Source organism: Hemicordylus capensis, chromosome 6 (assembly GCF_027244095.1).
Source record: "Hemicordylus capensis ecotype Gifberg chromosome 6, rHemCap1.1.pri, whole genome shotgun sequence".
Taxonomy (NCBI): Eukaryota; Metazoa; Chordata; class Lepidosauria; order Squamata; family Cordylidae; genus Hemicordylus; species Hemicordylus capensis.
In genome coordinates this window covers 121,351,070-121,368,540 of record NC_069662.1, presented here as the reverse complement: position 1 = coordinate 121,368,540, position 17,471 = coordinate 121,351,070, and the positions used below count along the sequence as shown (strand labels likewise).

At 43.8% G+C, this 17,471-nt stretch overlaps 1 protein-coding gene across 11 annotated transcripts in view; it reads right to left on the bottom strand.

Annotated features, from left to right (window-relative positions):
- Window positions 1-519: 519 nt before the first annotated feature.
- The window catches only part of TMEM196 (transmembrane protein 196), a 44,753-nt gene continuing 27,801 nt past the window's right edge, over window positions 520-17,471 (bottom strand). For 6 of the 11 annotated variants that reach the window (XM_053266275.1, XM_053266271.1, XM_053266272.1 and 3 more), the window contains exons 2-6: window positions 14,426-14,482; window positions 13,053-13,307; window positions 11,647-11,720; window positions 10,461-10,542; window positions 8,684-9,395 (exon numbers count right to left, since the gene is read on the bottom strand). In XM_053266275.1, coding sequence (XP_053122250.1) covers window positions 9,333-9,395; window positions 10,461-10,542; window positions 11,647-11,720; window positions 13,053-13,307; window positions 14,426-14,482 — 531 coding nt within the window. In that variant the 3' untranslated portion in view covers window positions 8,684-9,332. Of the gene's footprint in view, window positions 989-8,683; window positions 9,396-10,460; window positions 10,543-11,646; window positions 11,721-13,052; window positions 13,308-14,425; window positions 14,483-17,471 lie in introns of those variants that run through there. The other 5 variants (XM_053266273.1, XM_053266274.1, XM_053266270.1 and 2 more) reach the window with 5 other exon arrangements.

The window sequence follows — 17,471 nt, the reverse complement described above, 5'->3', positions numbered from 1 at the left end:
CCTTTTCTAAGAGAGTGCTCCTTAGTCCAAGTTGCAGCCAATATATTGGCTGCAACCCTTTATATTGAGGCCATCCTGATTGCACAACAAAAGGCACATGAAATAGGACTGTTAAAAGAAGATCTTAATTGACAAAGGGGCACCTAAGGAGAGAAGATGCCTGTGAGATGTGCAAGTCCCTGATCATGCATTGCTTTCAAGGATAGAACCAAGCACCTTGAATATACAGCTAGCAACAATTCTCATGACCTCAGAGACTAGAAAAAATGGGCTGCAATTTTGTAAATTTTTGCCAGCTTTATCTGTTCTGCATTACTTTACACCTGCTCATACATGTGGATAGGTCAGAAGTGTTCATATATACCCAACATTTATGTGAGAACTAACCTTTAGGTTCTCCCCCCCCCACCATTAATGGCTACCAGAAACAAAAACAGCACCAACCCAAATCAATCATCTTATGACCACCCACCATTCTGCCTTTCTGAGTTTCAGGACTGGAGGTTTGTGATTATAATGATGATCCATGCAAAACCATGAGGACATATTTCACGCCGATTTATTAAGAATCATGTTAATAATTAGTTGCTGCTCACAAATTAGCTTGGTCTGCACTCTCATCATGATCATAATACAGTATTCTGAGAGGAAGCTGGAAACATCTTTGTTTGTGGGATCCTCTGAAACTGGTTTAAAGCCATGTGGTTCTGCTCTTTTATGATCTTCAGATGGTCAGTGTAGCATAGACATCTGATGAGTCAGTAGAGGAGGCGGCTTTGATCTGATGCACCTTGGAAATTATGCATCTAGGCTTAGAACAAATGTATCTCTCCAAGGTCATGTGTTATTTTTAAGGATGAAGTACTAAAGGGAGAGGGATGTGCCCTAACACTATATGGATGAACTGTTCCAGATTAAAATCCATTAATATCCAAGGCCACCTTATTCATTCAGACCAGGCATTCTCCATCTTGAGTCTAGTGGGTCTCTGCAGATAAAGGAAACAGAAAAATAAGCCGCTTCAAAGCTAAGTTAATGTCAGAGGATTCAGTTTATACAATTCACTCTTGTTCTCAGCCAAGGACAAGTAGGTCAGAGGAAAAGACCTTTGGTGGGGTGGCATGAATTTATTACATACTGTTGCTTCAAGCAGTGACGTACTTGATGCCCATTAAGTAGCCTAGATGTCCATAACACTACAGCAGGCACCAGAGCAGGCAAGTGAGAGGTGGGGCATGAGTTCAAAATCCAGGGTGTCCTCAGACATCAGTCACATGCAGTAACAATAATATAATGACTGTATTTCTAGAGGGAAGATGCACTGGCCGTCCCCACATCGGGAGCACATGCTGCATACACAAGACCTTGCTTTGGACATGAATGAAATGCATCAGTTCTGGTGACATGACTCCACTGTGCTTCCTGCATTTGTGCATATAATGAAGATCCTCCAGAGATACTTGTAGTTCTACAGTGGAAATGCAGAACACTGGCAATAAGGGGTGGAACATAGGAACATAGAAACTGCCATATACTGAGTCGGACCATTGGTCTATCTAGCTCAGTATTGTCTTCACAGACTGGCAGCGGCTTCTCCAAGGTTGCAGGCAGGAATCTCTCTCAGCCCTATCTTGGAGAAGCCAGGGAGGGAACTTGAAACCTTCTGCTCTTCCCAGAGCGGCTTCATCCCCTGAGGGGAAGATCTTGCAGTGCTCACACATCAAGTCTCCCATTCAGATGCAACCAGGGCAGACCCTGCTTAGCTATGGGGACAAGTCAAGCTTGCTACCATAAGACCAGCTCTCCTCTCAAAGAACAAAGTTCATCCACTTCAGGGATATTTCAAATAGTTAGGGTGAGGTTTGTTCATATCATATTATCCTTCTACCATAAGTAATGAAGTAGGTAACCTCTTCTATTTGAATAGACTTGGCCTATACTGATAGTGGTGTGCGGAACTGGTTCAACCAGTTCCTGGTTCAACCAGCCTGGTTGAACCAGTTTGGACTCAAACCAGACTGGACCCCCCCAAAAAGGGATGCCGGACCAATTTCGAACTGCACTGCCCTGGTTCTAATGGAACCGGTTCATAACCGGTTCGATTTGGCTTGAGGGGGTATGCTTGTAAAGAGTAATCTGGTGCAGATTCCTCTTTACAAGCAAAGGGGGAAACCCTACCTGCCTTAGAAAAACTCTTAATGGATAGTGAGAGAGCATTATCACTTAATGCAGTGAGAGGGCACCTCATCTTTGGAGGTGGTGGTGCAGCTCCTCCAAGCTCCGGACAAGGTCCAGCGCTCCAGCACGGCACGGTTCCAGCCTCCGCGCATGTGAATGCACGGAGGCTGGAACCGGGCCATGTTGGAACACTGAACACTGTCTGGAGGTCGGAGGAGCCACACCGCCACCTCCGAGGACGCTTAAGGCAGGTAGGGTCCCCCCCTTTGCTTGTAAAGGGGAATTCTCACTGGATTCCCCTTTACAAGCATGCCCTCTCGAGCTAATTCGGACCAATCCTGAACTGGTTTGGCCCAGTTCAACCCTCGGACCAAACTGGAAGCTGGTTCAACTTGAACTGGCTCATGGTTCAGCGGTCTGGCAGTCCATTCTGTGCACATTCCTATAGTTCCATGCGCATTCCTATATACTGATGCTTCTATACTTGATGAAAGGGTGATGGTCAACTGAACACTATTCTTGACATATTCTTGTTTTATATTTGTAAGAGATTTCATGCTGAGCACTAATGCTTTACAAAGTCCTTTGCCTACTTGTCTATATTCAATGAACTTGGCAGCAAAGTCTTAAAAAGCAATTTAATTATACTTTGGGTTTATTGTCCTTGGCCTAGATCCTATTTCTGCAAATATACACATTGTAGATTCATCTGTCCTAAAAAGTAGCAGCATTCGTGCCACTGCAATCCATGTCCTGGGTGTAGGTCACATCAGCTTTCCCCATAAGCAAGCTTGAACAGGATTCTGATAGCCTAGTGTGCAAACAATCATTCTGCATTGTAGCAGCAATGTTGACACAGGAAGCCTCTGAAGCAGCAGTGTAGAAGAATCAACACACACATGAATCCACATCAAATGGAGTGACTGGATACTACAGAACTTAAAGAAGCCCGATTCAAACTTTACATTGTATGTTTGTACACCTGGCTGCAGAACCAGCCCATCCACTAGGCAGACCTAGGAGAAACAGTGCCAGAATATAGCACTGCTAGTTGGGACATCTAGAATTGCCCACTTCACCCTTAAAGAGGTGTGCAATCTGGACTTGCCTGCCCCGAGGAGAGATCAGGAATTAGACAGTGTTCACCATTGTGACCAAACACAGCTGCAGTTCCCCACTTGAGAAGCCTAAACCAAGCCCCCCAATATGTAAAAACTGTTCCCCCCCATGGAGGTTTTGACACTCTTGAGCCCCAAAGGGCAAGGCAGCCAAGACTCCCCTTTTCATCACTTACATCTCTGCACTCCTGACCTCTGCTTTGGTGGCAGATTATGTTCCTCATAATCATAAATCCTCAGAATCAACCATTTGCAATCCCTTCAGGAACAATCCCAATCCTTAGAGTCAACATTCCCATTCTTCTTAGGTAATTAAAATGCCTAGGTAATGCCTAGGTAATGTCTAACTGCCCTGAAACCCTTTGTTCTTCACCAAGAGTCACCCCCACTAACCATTAACCAGAGAGCCCCTCTTATTTATTTTATTTTATTTTATTTCTATACCACCCCAAATCTGTGTTGCTGGGCAGTTTACAGTTAAAAGTACGTGGAAAAGTTCTATGTACTTTTGCATGTATATAAAGCACCCTTATAAAAATAGCCAGCCAAAAGCTCCCCCAAACTGCACAGCCTCTTGGATCCATTCTGGAGTTGGTGACTCTCTGCTTCTCCATCACTGCACTCCATCCCCCCCCCCCCCCGAGAATCCAGCTTCCCCTCCCTGCATGTCCAACAGGTAGTACAGGGAGGATCCCTCCCTCCTCTTCTCCCAGGAGTTTTCCTTTTCCAATTTCCCCCTCCCTTCCCTGAGTACAATTGTGTGTGAGAGAGTGCTTGTGGTTTCACTGGACTGGGTTAAAAGGGTTTCCCCTCCCATTGAGATCTGTTTTTCACCAGTAAAAGCAGGGAGAGCAGTTAACTCCACCCCCGGTTAAAATGGAAATTGACTCATAGGATCTGCCCAAGATGAGTTCTCACTTCATTCAGAAGGAAGCTGTAGGTCCCATGCTAAGACAGCACACTCTAGAGAGTGCTGTCCTTCAGAAGGCGTAGGGCAAAGCCCGGGAAAGATAGCTTCTAGTTTAATTTCTAGCCAGGGCCACTCAGTGGGTATCCCATTCAGTTCAGGGAAGCCAGCTCATCTCCCTCCACTCATCAAACCCCAAACATTCCTAAACCAATCACTGTTTTACTTAAAGTGGTCCCTGGGCACATGGGGAACCACTCCATTTTCAAATTTTATTCCCTGGTTCCCAGCAATCTCCCACTATTTGCATACCTCAGCCCCTAGGTCCATCCACTTGCCAGAGGGCCAGCTGTCAGCCCTCCCTCTATAGGAAAGAAAGTGTTTCTTCCCTCTGCCCAATCTTCTTCTCCCTTTCCTTCTCGGTCTCCCGCCAGTTCTCCTAATCAGCTCCTCCTTTTCTCATTCCCCAAACTCATTTTGGATTCCTTTCTCTCTTTTTTTCTCAGTCTCCTGCCTGTTCTTCAATTGGCTCTTCCTCTCTTTACCCGAACTAACTAACTAACTAACTAACTAACTAACTAACTAACTCTCTCTCTCTCTCTCTCCTGATCTCCTGCCTATTCTCCAGATCGCTGCCTCCTCCTCTCTTTATTTGAACTCACTTGGAGATAGAGTTGTACAGAAAACCAGTTTTGCCAGTTCAGTTTGAATCCGAATCAGATTTGAACCACACCGTGCCACTTTGGACCCAGTCCAGTTTGACTGCCGGACCAGTTCAAACTGACTCAGTGCTCTGCTGGTAAAGGGGAATCCAGTGAGGATTCCTCTTTATCAGTAAAGGAACAGGGGAGCTTCCCTAAGTCTAGAGGGGGCAGGAGGGGAGTAAGTAACTTCTTACAAGTACTATTTGTTGTGATGGCCATGGAGGTGGTGGCAGCTCCCTCCACCCCATGGCCTCTCCCAGAATAGCCTGGTCCAGTGGCAGCCCAGTTCAAGCCTTCTTCAGCCCAGTTCTGACCTCTGCACATGTGTAGGGGACATTTGTGTGATCATGTAATTTGCATGGTCATGCAAATGGTCACTAAAATTTTATTGATTGATTTGATTTGATTTGATTTCTATACCACCCTTCCATGCTCCCCATGCGTGCACAGAGGCCCACACTGGGCTGCCACTGGCCCGGACTACTTTGGGGGAGGCCAGCGGGATGAGCGGAGAGCCCCTACTGCCCCTGCCGCTGCAACAAATATAACTTGTAAGTAGTCACTGTCTCCCCTCCTGCCCCCCCCCCCTTTAGAATTAGGGAAGCCCCTGTGCCCCTTTACTGGTAAAGCGGATTCCCCTTTACAGTAGAGCACCAAGCCAGTTCGGTTTGAACCAGACCAGCTTGGTTTGAACTTCAACCAGCCAAGGCCGGTCTGGTTCAGTTCCAAACCCATCGAGCCAAGCTGGTTCGATGTTCAGCTTGGCTCATGCACCCCTTCTTGGAGTCCTTTCTCTGCCCCTCTTGGTCTCTTGATGGTTCTCTGGATCAGCTCCTCCTTCTCTCTTTATCTGAACTCACTCAAGCTTCTTTCTCTCCCTCTCCTGCTCTCCTGCCTGACTCTGTCTTCCTTCTCTCTCTGAACTCACTCATCTCTCTCTCCTTGCTACCCTCCAGGTTCTCATGACTAGCTCTGTCTTTGTTCCTTACCTGAACTCTTCCAGACTCTTTTCCTCTTGGCCTCTGGCCCTCCTGCTGATTCTATGACCATCATTTCTCTCTTTCCCTTCTCAATTCTCCCATTGTCTATTGATTGCCCTTCCCCACCCCCCTCATTCATAAACACTTAACAGTTATAGCCAAGCTAAAGTAACAGGCCCAGACACATGTATATCTTGCATGTCTGCATAATGTGGGAATTCCCTCCTCTAGCACCAAAGTCAACCCTCTTACTTTGTATTCAATAAAATATACTTTTATCTGGAGTTTTAATCCTGTGGTTTTGACTTCATTGGGAAACTTGCCTCTTTAATAACCACACTTACAAAGCCTCACAGGGGGCTAAGAGGTTCCCCGCATTACACAAAAGTGATTCTTTCTCTCCAACTTATATTGCACTGCTGAAGTACTGCACAGTGGTGTAAGCACCCTAATCCCCAAAGGGTTCACATTCTGTACTCCAAACTGCACCTCCTGGCTCATTACACTTCACCCTCCAATAAACAGTTACTTTGATAAGCTGCAACCCCTCTCTTGAATATGAATTGCCTGCCTCAGCTTCATTTCCAAAAAGAAATTGTCTCAGGCTAGATTTCCAAATTGACAGGGTTTTGCATATCTTGGCTGGGGTGTGTGACAAAGTCAAACTTTGCCTGGGATGCTAAAAACCATAGAGTTGGCCCTGGCTGAATGTACATGTCCATGTTTTTCTGTGAATGACTGGGAACACATTTCAAAATGTGTTCATTTTGAAAGTGAACCAGCATACAGGAAAGGTGCAAATAGGAAGTGTACAACTATAGTGCATTGGACATAATGTATGAATAATAAGGCTTTAGTGGATCACTCAGGGCCATGGATGGCCATTGGCCATCCTGCAGCATGGGTGCCACAAGTGGCATGAACTGCAGTAGTTTCTGTTGTACCTGGCCAGTAAATTCTCCTATCAAGAAGTAAGAAGTTTACTAGATTGTGAGCCCTTTGGGGACAGGGATCCATCTTATTTATTTGTTATTTCTCTGTGTAAACTGCCCTGAGCCATTTTTGGAAGAGCGGTATAGCAATGTAATTAATTAATTAACAAACAAACAAACAAACTCTGGTTATCACCTGCACACCTAGCTGCATTTAAAGACTGGTCATTCCAGGCAACATATTTCAGGCCTCACTGGAATGATCCACACTAGTGCCAGCTCTCATTAGGAATGTGTGGAGTGTGCAAGTCTGGGTTTTTTTTCCCCCATGCGAACTGGAGCAGGACATTGGGAATGGTGCAACACATTATGGGTGAGGTAATGATAAGGCATCATGTAGACGAAGGCAGTCTTTGCATGATGCTTAGAACATGTTTATTACCCTCTGAACAGGAGATCATACCTGAAACTGGCCTAGGATTTCTTGTCTTTTTAATACAGTCTTAGGCCAGTTTCTATTTTGTTGCCTGAGGGATGATCTCCTGTTCAGAGGGTGGTCCCATCAGGCCTTAAGCCTGATGGGACAGGCCAGCCAGAATCATAATGGGTCCCAATCCAGCCCATTATGTGGAGGAGAGCTGGATTGTGCTTGCCCTCTCTACCCAGCTGACATGCCCTACTTCCACCAGCCTTGCACATCCATGAAGAGGCCAAAGAATGCATAGACTCGTAAAATCTGATGAGCAGAGGCCAAAATAGCATGATCCGGGGGCAGCTCACTAAAGAGACAATGGCAGCCCAGGTGGCACCTGCACCAGAGGGTGGTGGGTGCAGGCATCCCACTCTGCACCCACTGCCTGTGGGCATCACCTCAAATGACCACCACTCCCTGGCCCTGTGCCACCCACCAACCTCCCTTTCTTAAGCTACTACCAGCCAGCAGCCACAGAGTGGGAGCCGCTTTTAGCACGGAGGGGTGGCTTGGCCTCTGTTTCATCCCTTCGCTACCCAGATGGCTCGGCCTTTCCCCTGCACACAAGATGTGAGGAGCCATTCAACTAGCAAAATGGTGAGACAGAAGCCAAGCTGCCACTCCATGCTAAAAGCACCTCCCGCGCTGCGGCTGGTAGTAGCTTAACACCCCCTCCCCAAAGTGCCTAGTAGCCAGGAGAAGGCAGAAACGGAGCGTGATCGAAGTGGGGCTGACCCGGCTGGCCCAGCCCCTTGATACTGGCACCAGCATAAGGGGTGTGGCCAGCGGTAGTGTGGTGCTGCCAGTGCTCAAGCCAGCATGGGCCATGAGCATCTGGAGGGAAAGCAAAAATGGGTAGATCCCCCCTCCCGCCCAATTGAGCCAGTTCCTATTGAATGCAATGGGGCAATACTCCCGGGGAGGGTATAGGATTGCTGGCTTTGCCCCCCCAAAAAAAGTCCTGCAACACCATGGCATAGACATAACCAATCCTTGGAGGGGGAGGGATATCTCCTCGTGCATTCCTGCTCCCCACCACACAATGGACTTCATTGGGAGAGGGGTATCATCTGATCTGGGTGGCTCGTACTCAAATTTGGGGAATACTGAGAGTCAGCATGGTGTAGTGATTAGAGTTTTGGACACTCTGGAGACATGAGTTCAAATCCCCATTTGGCCATGAAACCCACTCTGTGGTTCTGGGCCAGTGACTTATCTCTCATACTAGCCTAGCTCACAGAGTTGTTGTAGGGATAAATAAAACTATGTACACTGCTCTGGGCTCCATGGAGGAGAAGCAGAATGTGTGTGTGTGTGTGTTTGTGTGGTGTGTACACACACTATCTGTCTATATTTCACAAACCTTTATAAAACAAAGTTTTATAAATCATCACATTTTTAGGTTCATTTTATTTGACATATTTTATGAACAAATTATGAAATATACTTCACAAATTGGAAATATTTACAGTTCTTTACAGCAAGGCATTGTTCAGGTTTTGACTTATGGCATCCTTAAAGCATTCTGTTTTTCAAAAACAAAGACACCAGTGTTGTTGCAGCATGCTCATCATTCATTCATTTGACTCTGCATAGGAAAGGCAAGCCTTTCAAGTCTAATTTCAGTTTCTGCCATTGTGCATTCCATTGCTTAAACCCTCTGCGTTTTCATAGGTATGGGGCTTTTTAAATTATTTGTTATTTTGAAAAATCTTCAGAAGAAGAAAGGTCTGAACAGATTGTTTCAAATATTATTGTAGCTGTGTAGAAAAATGGTTTGGACAATGAAGAAAATATTAGGGAAATTAATTACTGCATATGTTCAATATGCAATGCAATGTCTTTAACATATGGAAAAGAAAATTAAAGAAACCCTCAGAAAGAAGATGCAACTGTGCCATATTTTAGATGTTAAATCGTTAATAGCCCCCACCCCCAAAGCCAACACATTTTCAGGGCCTTCGCACAAAGTTCTTGTCATCTATGTTGTTTCCCTAAAGGAAATCCTGAAAATTGTTGTTCTCTGAGCGTTGTAAATCTTTCAGTATGCTCTTCCATTATAAATTAGATGTGGTCCTCCATTACTCATGTTGTCTGTCATTTCCTGGAAGGATTAAAATCATTTGTTAAAATTAAAGGTATTTCCCCCCCTCCCATCCTTTTTTAAATTAGCAAATACTGATCTAGGCAATGTAAAGTCTCCAGCCCATATTTGCCTATAGTAGCTTTCCTGGATAGGAAATGAATGATCACCCTGTGGGTGATTTGCCACACAGTGGCAGTGTGGGGCTTATTCACCTGAGGGGAAAAGATCTGGCAGGCTATATGCCTTACCTGGCCCAGAATTTAGAGCAGCTTTGCATGTATCATGTGATTTGATGAAAGGTGATTGCATGAGAGATCTAGAGACAGGGATCCTTCAGCCACAAAATGAAATTATGTGTGTGAACAAGAGCAGCAGAAGCTTCTTGACCAACACCAACCATAGCCATTCCAGCGCACAGGCAAAAGATTAAAATGAAGCCATCCCCTGCAAGAGTGCTAAAGGCCTTGTGGCCAATGTGGCCCTTTGTCACCCACCCCTCAGATTTTAGAGCTCATATAGTGTTTCCTTACATCCCTGTGTCGGAGCTGTCCCTCACTCAGGGCTGTCCTTAAGGAGCCCTGGCAGGGTTTAGAGCCTGGGGCAAATCAGCCAGTGAGGGGCCGCCTTCCAGTTTATTGTAATGGGGGTTAAAAGAAGGTGGCCCAGGGTAGTCGCCCTGCTTGCCCTGCCCTGAGGATAGCCCTGCCCTCCCTGAGCTTTCGCATTCCCTTCATGATAACCCTTGAGCTCATTTTCCCAGGTCTGAAGGGTTGTGGATGCTCACCCACTTATCCTTTACACCCATACCTGGAACAACTGGCTCCTACTGCTGTTGGGAGACCCCTTTCCTGATTGTTTCATGCCTCTTTTTAGAAGCAGTCCCCCTGTCCTTCCTCCATTCACTACTATTCCTAGGCAGCAGATAACATGAGAACGAACAAAGGCAGTGTGGGGAATGCGAAACCAACAGTGGTTCCCCCAAGCAGCACGTCCTAGCCCAGCTCTGCCCTTGTTATATCTCAAGAAAAGTATGGAACATGTCTTGTTTATGAAAGAGATGGCAGTCTCCATGATCACATATACCTTAGTCTCTGATGGGATTTCCAGAAAAGGTGCCAGATAATGTCGGTTGAGGTGGGGGTTTGGTGATGAGGATACCTGTCTGCTGGGAAACAGAGTGAGATGAGTAAACTCAAATCCCATTTGCCATTAAACAGCCAATGGGTGTTGCTAATGAAAGCCAGTATTATCCAGTAAATCAAATATTGGAAGAGGGTTCAGGAATCTCCCAATCCTCCAAGTGGCTATCTCAGCTAAAGTTGCCCCATTTATAAAATGGGAGTCACAGAGCTTGTTTACATGGAAGTTTGAGCACTTGGGGGCTGTTATTAAAAATAACGCTTTCTCCTTGGCTTTATTTCCATTGCCAAGACATCCACCTGGGAATTTTAGCCCAGGCTACTATGCCCTTTTGCTCCTCCTTGGATCACATCCAAGTTACAGTATTTTTACAGTGAGTACCTCCATCTTAAGGTAGCAATCTTAAGGTAACATATATTATCCATCTCCATGAGCCACAGGAGGGGGGAAATCCCAGATCATCCAAAATATGCATTATCTTTTAACTTCTATCTTTGGTTCACCTTTTCATTGCATAAACAAGTCCAAACTTGAAATTAGATTCCAAGATTTTGTAACAGGATACTAGATTATGTAAACAAGCTCTAAATAAACTGTCTCACAGGGGTTGTTGTGAGGATGAATGAATTAAGGATCATTAGGCATTTTGTGCATGAAAAGTGCATTATAAAATTTAACAAGGATGGGTTTTGTTGCCTTTTGTCAGTTAAGGAACAAAGGTCTAAATTTTCAGGGTTTTCACATTAATCATTTATGTAAGTGAATTATTTGTTATGAACAATGACAGCCATTTCTTCAACTGAAATTTTTACAACACTGCCACCATAACTCAAGTTTATAAACTGTGAGTCTAGACTAGAGCATGAAAGTGTTGATTAGAAAAAAGATAAACCAATCCATGGGTACATCCAATCAAGATTATTTGGATGCCGACAAAAAGGTTCAATGTTATAAGTGAAATCCAAACTCTAGCACCTCATTCAGTAGAGTTTTGTCTAATTTTCCCTTGAAGTACTATTCATTAATGAAGAATTCTGGGAGTGATTTCAAAGCATCATTGATTATACATTAGAAGCAGAACTTCCTACAGCAACATCAAAACATTGTCACTCTCTAGGATTCAGCGTACCTTGGGGGTAACTCTGGTGTTGGTGGAACCACTGGGCAGCTAGGCAGGTCGGTTATTTCAATACCCCTCAATCTCTAATATAAATATAACAGTTATAAGTCAAGCAAAAACATATAGAGATATATGACCATATATCAGTATCAAAATATATTAGGAACAAATATAGGTGCTTCACTGCAGATTTAAGAACAAAGCACACAGTCAACAGTCTCACATGATATATCTGTTACAGGCAAGGCCAGCCTGCTTATGAGACTAGATGGGGCATTACAAGATGGGGCAGGAGGATTCATGGAAGGCAACCTGCAGTGCACCACCCACCTTTACCACTCCCTGCTGCTTTAACCTGGTGGCAGTGCACCAGCTATCTCCACTAACTTTCTCCTTCCTCAGAAGGATGAGGAAGAAGAGCCGTGGTGGTAGGGTCAGTACACAACTTGAGGAAGGGAAATGAGAGGAGAAGGACCCATGGTACTGAGGAAATACCAAGCAGGGAAAAGGAAAGAGACCCACTGAGAGGGGAAAGAGTGGCGAGCTCTCTGTACCTCCAGGGAAGTGAGGGGAGTAAGAATTGGGGTGGGGAAAGAGGGGGATAACAGGGTGGAGGAAATGTGGCATGCTTTGAAAACTGATGGGGTGGTGGAAAGCTGAGGCAATGGGGTACAAGGAGAACTCCACACACTCCTGGGGAGACAGCAACTCATGGTGACACCTCAGCTGATGGCGGGGGCCCTGGGCCAGCTTGGTTGACTGCACCTCTTTTGAGTGCAGGTGGAGGAATGAGATACTGGAATGCACACTTTTGTTAAGAACCCCCTACATATTTAAGACTAATGTTGGGCAAAAGGCTTGGCGAGAACCTTCTCCCTAATACGCTAGTTTTATATGCTCAGAAAGCATGTGGGGCAACACCCAGCCATTTGATAACCCACCTGCAATCTTACATGCTCCAATCCAGCAGTTGATGCATTACAAGAAGCTGCTGGTTATGCTGATTGACCTCCGTCATAATTTTATTTAAGTCCCTGATTTGCAAACTACTTAGCAGGGTATGGAAACGGATTTAATATTTCCATGCAATTAGTTGTATTGAGAGAGACCCATTAATTAACCAGCCATTCAGTTCTTTAGGGAGTGCTATATATATTTGCTAAATGTTTGGATACACTATTTAATGGAACAATGTGGAAAATGGATGCATTTTTATTGAAATGGGTGTACTGCAAAGATTTAGTCTCTCAAAATAGTCTTCTGTAACTGAAAGGAGCTTCTACAGGCTAGCAGTATTTCATTTCCCAGTTACTTGTAAAGCTGAAAATTGAATTCCCCTGTTGCCAATTGAATATATTGGAACACTGGGTTGTTTTGGAAGAAACACAACAGATCAGGGAAGATGCCCAACTTACTTTCTCAGCCATTTCGTGGGAGTGATGAAGTGAATGCTCTCTTTCTGAAAACATTCTCCTTTGCTCATAGCTGGCTAGTCGGCAAGTGAGCCATGAAGAAAGTGTGCAGCCGCCAATTCCGATGCATGCAAGAGACATGGAGGTAACATGCAATGAATAGAGGGACGAGGATTTCTTTGTCAGCGCACGAAGGAACTGAACATTTAGTATTCCTCCAATTAGTCCACAGATACAGCAGGCTGAGAAAAGTATCATCTGGTAAGAGACAAGAAGGATCACATTACCATGAGATTATCTGGAGCAAAAGGCAATAGAGATGAACACTCATTTAAATTCAGAGTACTATAGCCTTGCAGTCCACTTACATAGTGGACATGTGGATGGAAACATATATGAATGGTGTAAGAAGAGAGCCTTTTTGGTTGTGGCCCCTTGGCTTTGGAACTCCCTCCCAGAAGAACTTAGCCATACTCTCTCCAATAGGGTCTTTTTAAAAAAAGATCCATCTTTTTAGAGGCATTTTAATTTTTTTTAATCTGCAGCTCATAGCTTATGGGTTTTTTATTTTCGTACTTGCAAATTAATTTTAACATTTCCTTGTTTTTAGTTAATTTCTATTAGTGTTATTAATTTTATATTGTTGTATGTGTTTTAATAATTTTGTGAGCTTCCCCAAGCAGTATTGCACTGGAAGTGCGTTAATTTAAAATATTTTATAAATAGCTATTACTAATCATTATACTGAACATTCAACAATTGCATTCACCTTCTCACTGTAGTAGGTCCTTCTAGTCAGGTCATTTTAGCTGCCATGTTACAGCTGAGGTTAAGAAATAGTTACCTTCCCAAGGCTACATAAAAAGAGCTGGGTCAAACATGAAGTTTCCAACATGGCATAGTACTCTCCTGGAATATCATATATCATCCAAGGAAAAGGGAAGGAAACACCTTCACATGAAGAAAAATGTGAATGCTTTCACCTAGGTTGTGATATTGATGTGGGGATACTTTTAATGAATCATTAATCTCTGTGTCAGGAGCTGCACATTTGAATGATCTCTAGACAAATATATGGGAAGAGATTGCCTATCCAGTAGATTACCAAACCAGATAAGATGACACCACACTTGCAACCAATCTAGGAACTTGTCCAGTGCCATTTTGAAGGCATTTTCCCCTTCAACTGTCTAAAGAGGCGAAAGAGAATGACCAGAGGGAATTGGACTATCCTGGACTATCTGTGAAGATATTCTTATTTGGAAAAGGTGCTTGCTTTTTCTAACACCTTCCATTCTCATACTGAAAAGAGTCCAAGACTCAGAGCAGTTTTATGTTGCCTATCAATACATATGGAAAGTCATGAAAAAACTTACGACGAGTCCTGATTTCTTTTTGGCACACAGTATTCCACATACTCCACAAAGAAGAAACTGTAGAGAGAAAAAGCAATTACAGTATTTCATAGCTGAAAGTTTAGAACAGTAAGCTAAACCCTGCTGAAGCAATGCAAACAATAAAATAATATTCATTGTTTCGCTCATGGCAGCCATATCTGGTTTTTAAGATTACACTTTCAAAAAGAAAGAACTTGGCCAAAACTCTGCATGTTTTAAGCAAGCACAGAAAGAGATGGTTTCCAGGCTTATTTCGGAGGTCAGGTTTGACCTATTTCTACAGCTAGACTTTCCCCTAACTAGTTGTGATGTTATAAATATTTGTTAACTATCTCTAATACCTACATTTGGGGCAAAATACTATACAGCCTTTATCCTACCTGTTGTCAGAATAATAAGACAATTGAATATATATTTCTTTTTTCATAATGTATGGGTCAGACTTGGAAAACACAATAATCATGATGATTACAAATATAAGATTAAAAGGTCACTGACTGCTACATGGTCTACATTTGCAAAAATGCACTTAAAAACCAGCACATTGCATCCTCAAATTAAAACTAAAAAAAAATCTAAAACTTAGAATTCAAATTTCCACATATTTTCTTACAGATCACGCTTATGGTGGTAATGGCCTCAAATCACTATAAACAAGTAAGAAATAATTACATTACTTAAATAATGACTCAAATAATAACTACAATAGATCAACAGTATCCAAATCATAGTGAACCACAAAACCAAAAAACAGAACTAAGAAGAGGCCACTCCACCCCAAGGGAAACAAAACTCCATACCCAAAGGGGCCCTGCAATAGATAGCCATTTCGCTGAACACCTCCTCAGGAGCATTTTCCATCAGACTGCATTAATATGCAGGCTAAATACATATTAACACTCACTAATGTTCTTCCAAGTAAATTAAAGCCTCAAAAGTCTGCAGAAACAGCTGTCTATCCCGGGGCAGCTGTAGTGCTTTTCCAAGCTTCTCCTAGTTTTCAGCCAGCAGACATAACAGCGTGTGTCATTTTCCCTTCTCCGGTCCTGAGGTTCTGAGCAGAACTGAATATATTTACAATCACAGTTCTCAGCTAGCAGACCTAACAGAGTATGTTGTCTTCCCTTCTCTGGTCCTGAGGTTTCTGAGCAGAACTGTATGTATGTACTAACACTGGTGAGATATCTAAAGATCATCATTGAATTGTTGGCATCCCTCTGAACTATTCTGGACTTGGTCCCTATAAGAAGAGCTGAAATTGGGAACTTTGAGCCACTTTGGAGCTATATATTGTTGCCAATTTTGGTTGTTGGAATTATCTCCTTGCCTCAAAAAGACCCCGGGTTCTTTAATGGAGTTTACAATTTAACATCTTTATATGTGTATTGTATTTTATTGTTTATACATGTTGGTTATAGATGTCTGGCTGGTTGATTTTTCTGTATAGAATGTTTTCAGTCATACGGTTTACTGCATGTGTACTGGTTTTTGGTTACACAGTGGTTGTTTTGATTAAACTTCACATAAAGTTTAAGATTTAGTTCAATGCTACTTTTATTGTTTATTTAGAATGGTGAGCATTTTGTTCATGGGTTGGGTTGGGTTTTGGTCAACACATGCAGCAGAAAGAGGTGGTAATGTCCTTTGAAATGCTCAAGGATAGTGATTTCTGCTCAGGATATGCACACACAAGCAGGTGCTCTGCTGGGTGAACCTCTAAGCAGGCAGTATGCATCAGGCAGTATGTGCCAGCAAACTCACATGAGGTCCCACAGAAACTGAGCAGAGGTCTCGCCCTGAGGTTGGGGGTGGGAGTGGGGTAAAGTGCTTCTATAGGGTTCATCCTTTTAGTTCCAAAGCTGGTAAAATTCAAATGACAAAGTGGACAAAGGGAGAATTCTAGGTACCAGACTTGGAGAAGGTGTGGGTGTGGTACTGACTGTTCAGAGGAAATGCAGAACAAAAGGGCACTATTGTGTCAAATCTACATAACTGATTAGTCTTTGATTGCATTCCAGGGTGTGTTTTCCCTGTTTCTAATGAGAGTTTTTAATCTTAAAGATTTATTTTCTGCTGTATGAGGAACTCTGGCTTCATTAAGAATGCACGGCCTTCATGAGGGAAAGCAGGCATCACCTTTCACTAGGCAATTTTTGCATTGGTTCAGTATTGGCATGACAAGGCTATTTGATAGAGATGTGCTCAAATCATGTTGGCACCTCTTTGGAGTGGCACCAAACTGATCCAGCCTCCTGCAGCCAAAACGTTTTGGTGTGGGGCGAGGGATACTTTTAAAAGGAGACAGGCAAATCATACCTGCTCCTCTATTGAACCGCCGCCACCCCGCCCCGCCCCATTGTGGCACTGTCATTCTTTAAATCTAACTTGAAAGCAGCGGCTGTGCTGCTGTCCCCTTTAAACTGCTACACCGTGCCAATGGGATGCCGCTCCCAGCAGCCCTCGCACATTGTGAGCATGCAAATGGTGTTGGTGCATGTGTAGATGCCATTTGCTTGCTGATGCCATGCCAGGGTTTCTGAGAGCAGCATCTCTTCGGCGCAGCATGGCAGTTTAAAGGGGACAGCAGCACAGCCAGGGGCATAACTATAATAGGGCAAGGGGAGATAGTGGTCTGGGGGCCCACTGCCTTGGCCCCCCCCCAGAGGCAAGTCACATGACTGACTCCCCCAGCCACGCACCCGCCCGGGCTTCCTTCAGTTGTATTCATCCTCCGAAATTGATGTGAGTGTTAAGACCTGGAGCTACCAGAACAGCATGTCTTTCTCTAGTACCATTAAATGACTTGCATCATCCACAATTTACAAAACCTTTTGAAAAATAATTCAGGATGATGTTCTGTTGTGGTACATAGATTATATGTGCCACAATTTTACTATGCTTGTTGTTACCACTATTCAGCCTCATTTAAGATTTCTTTACTTCATGAGCTGAACTTCAGTTGGGGGGGGATTTTAAAATCTTGTCTCTGGGCCCACTCCAACCTTGCTACACCCCTGAGCACAGC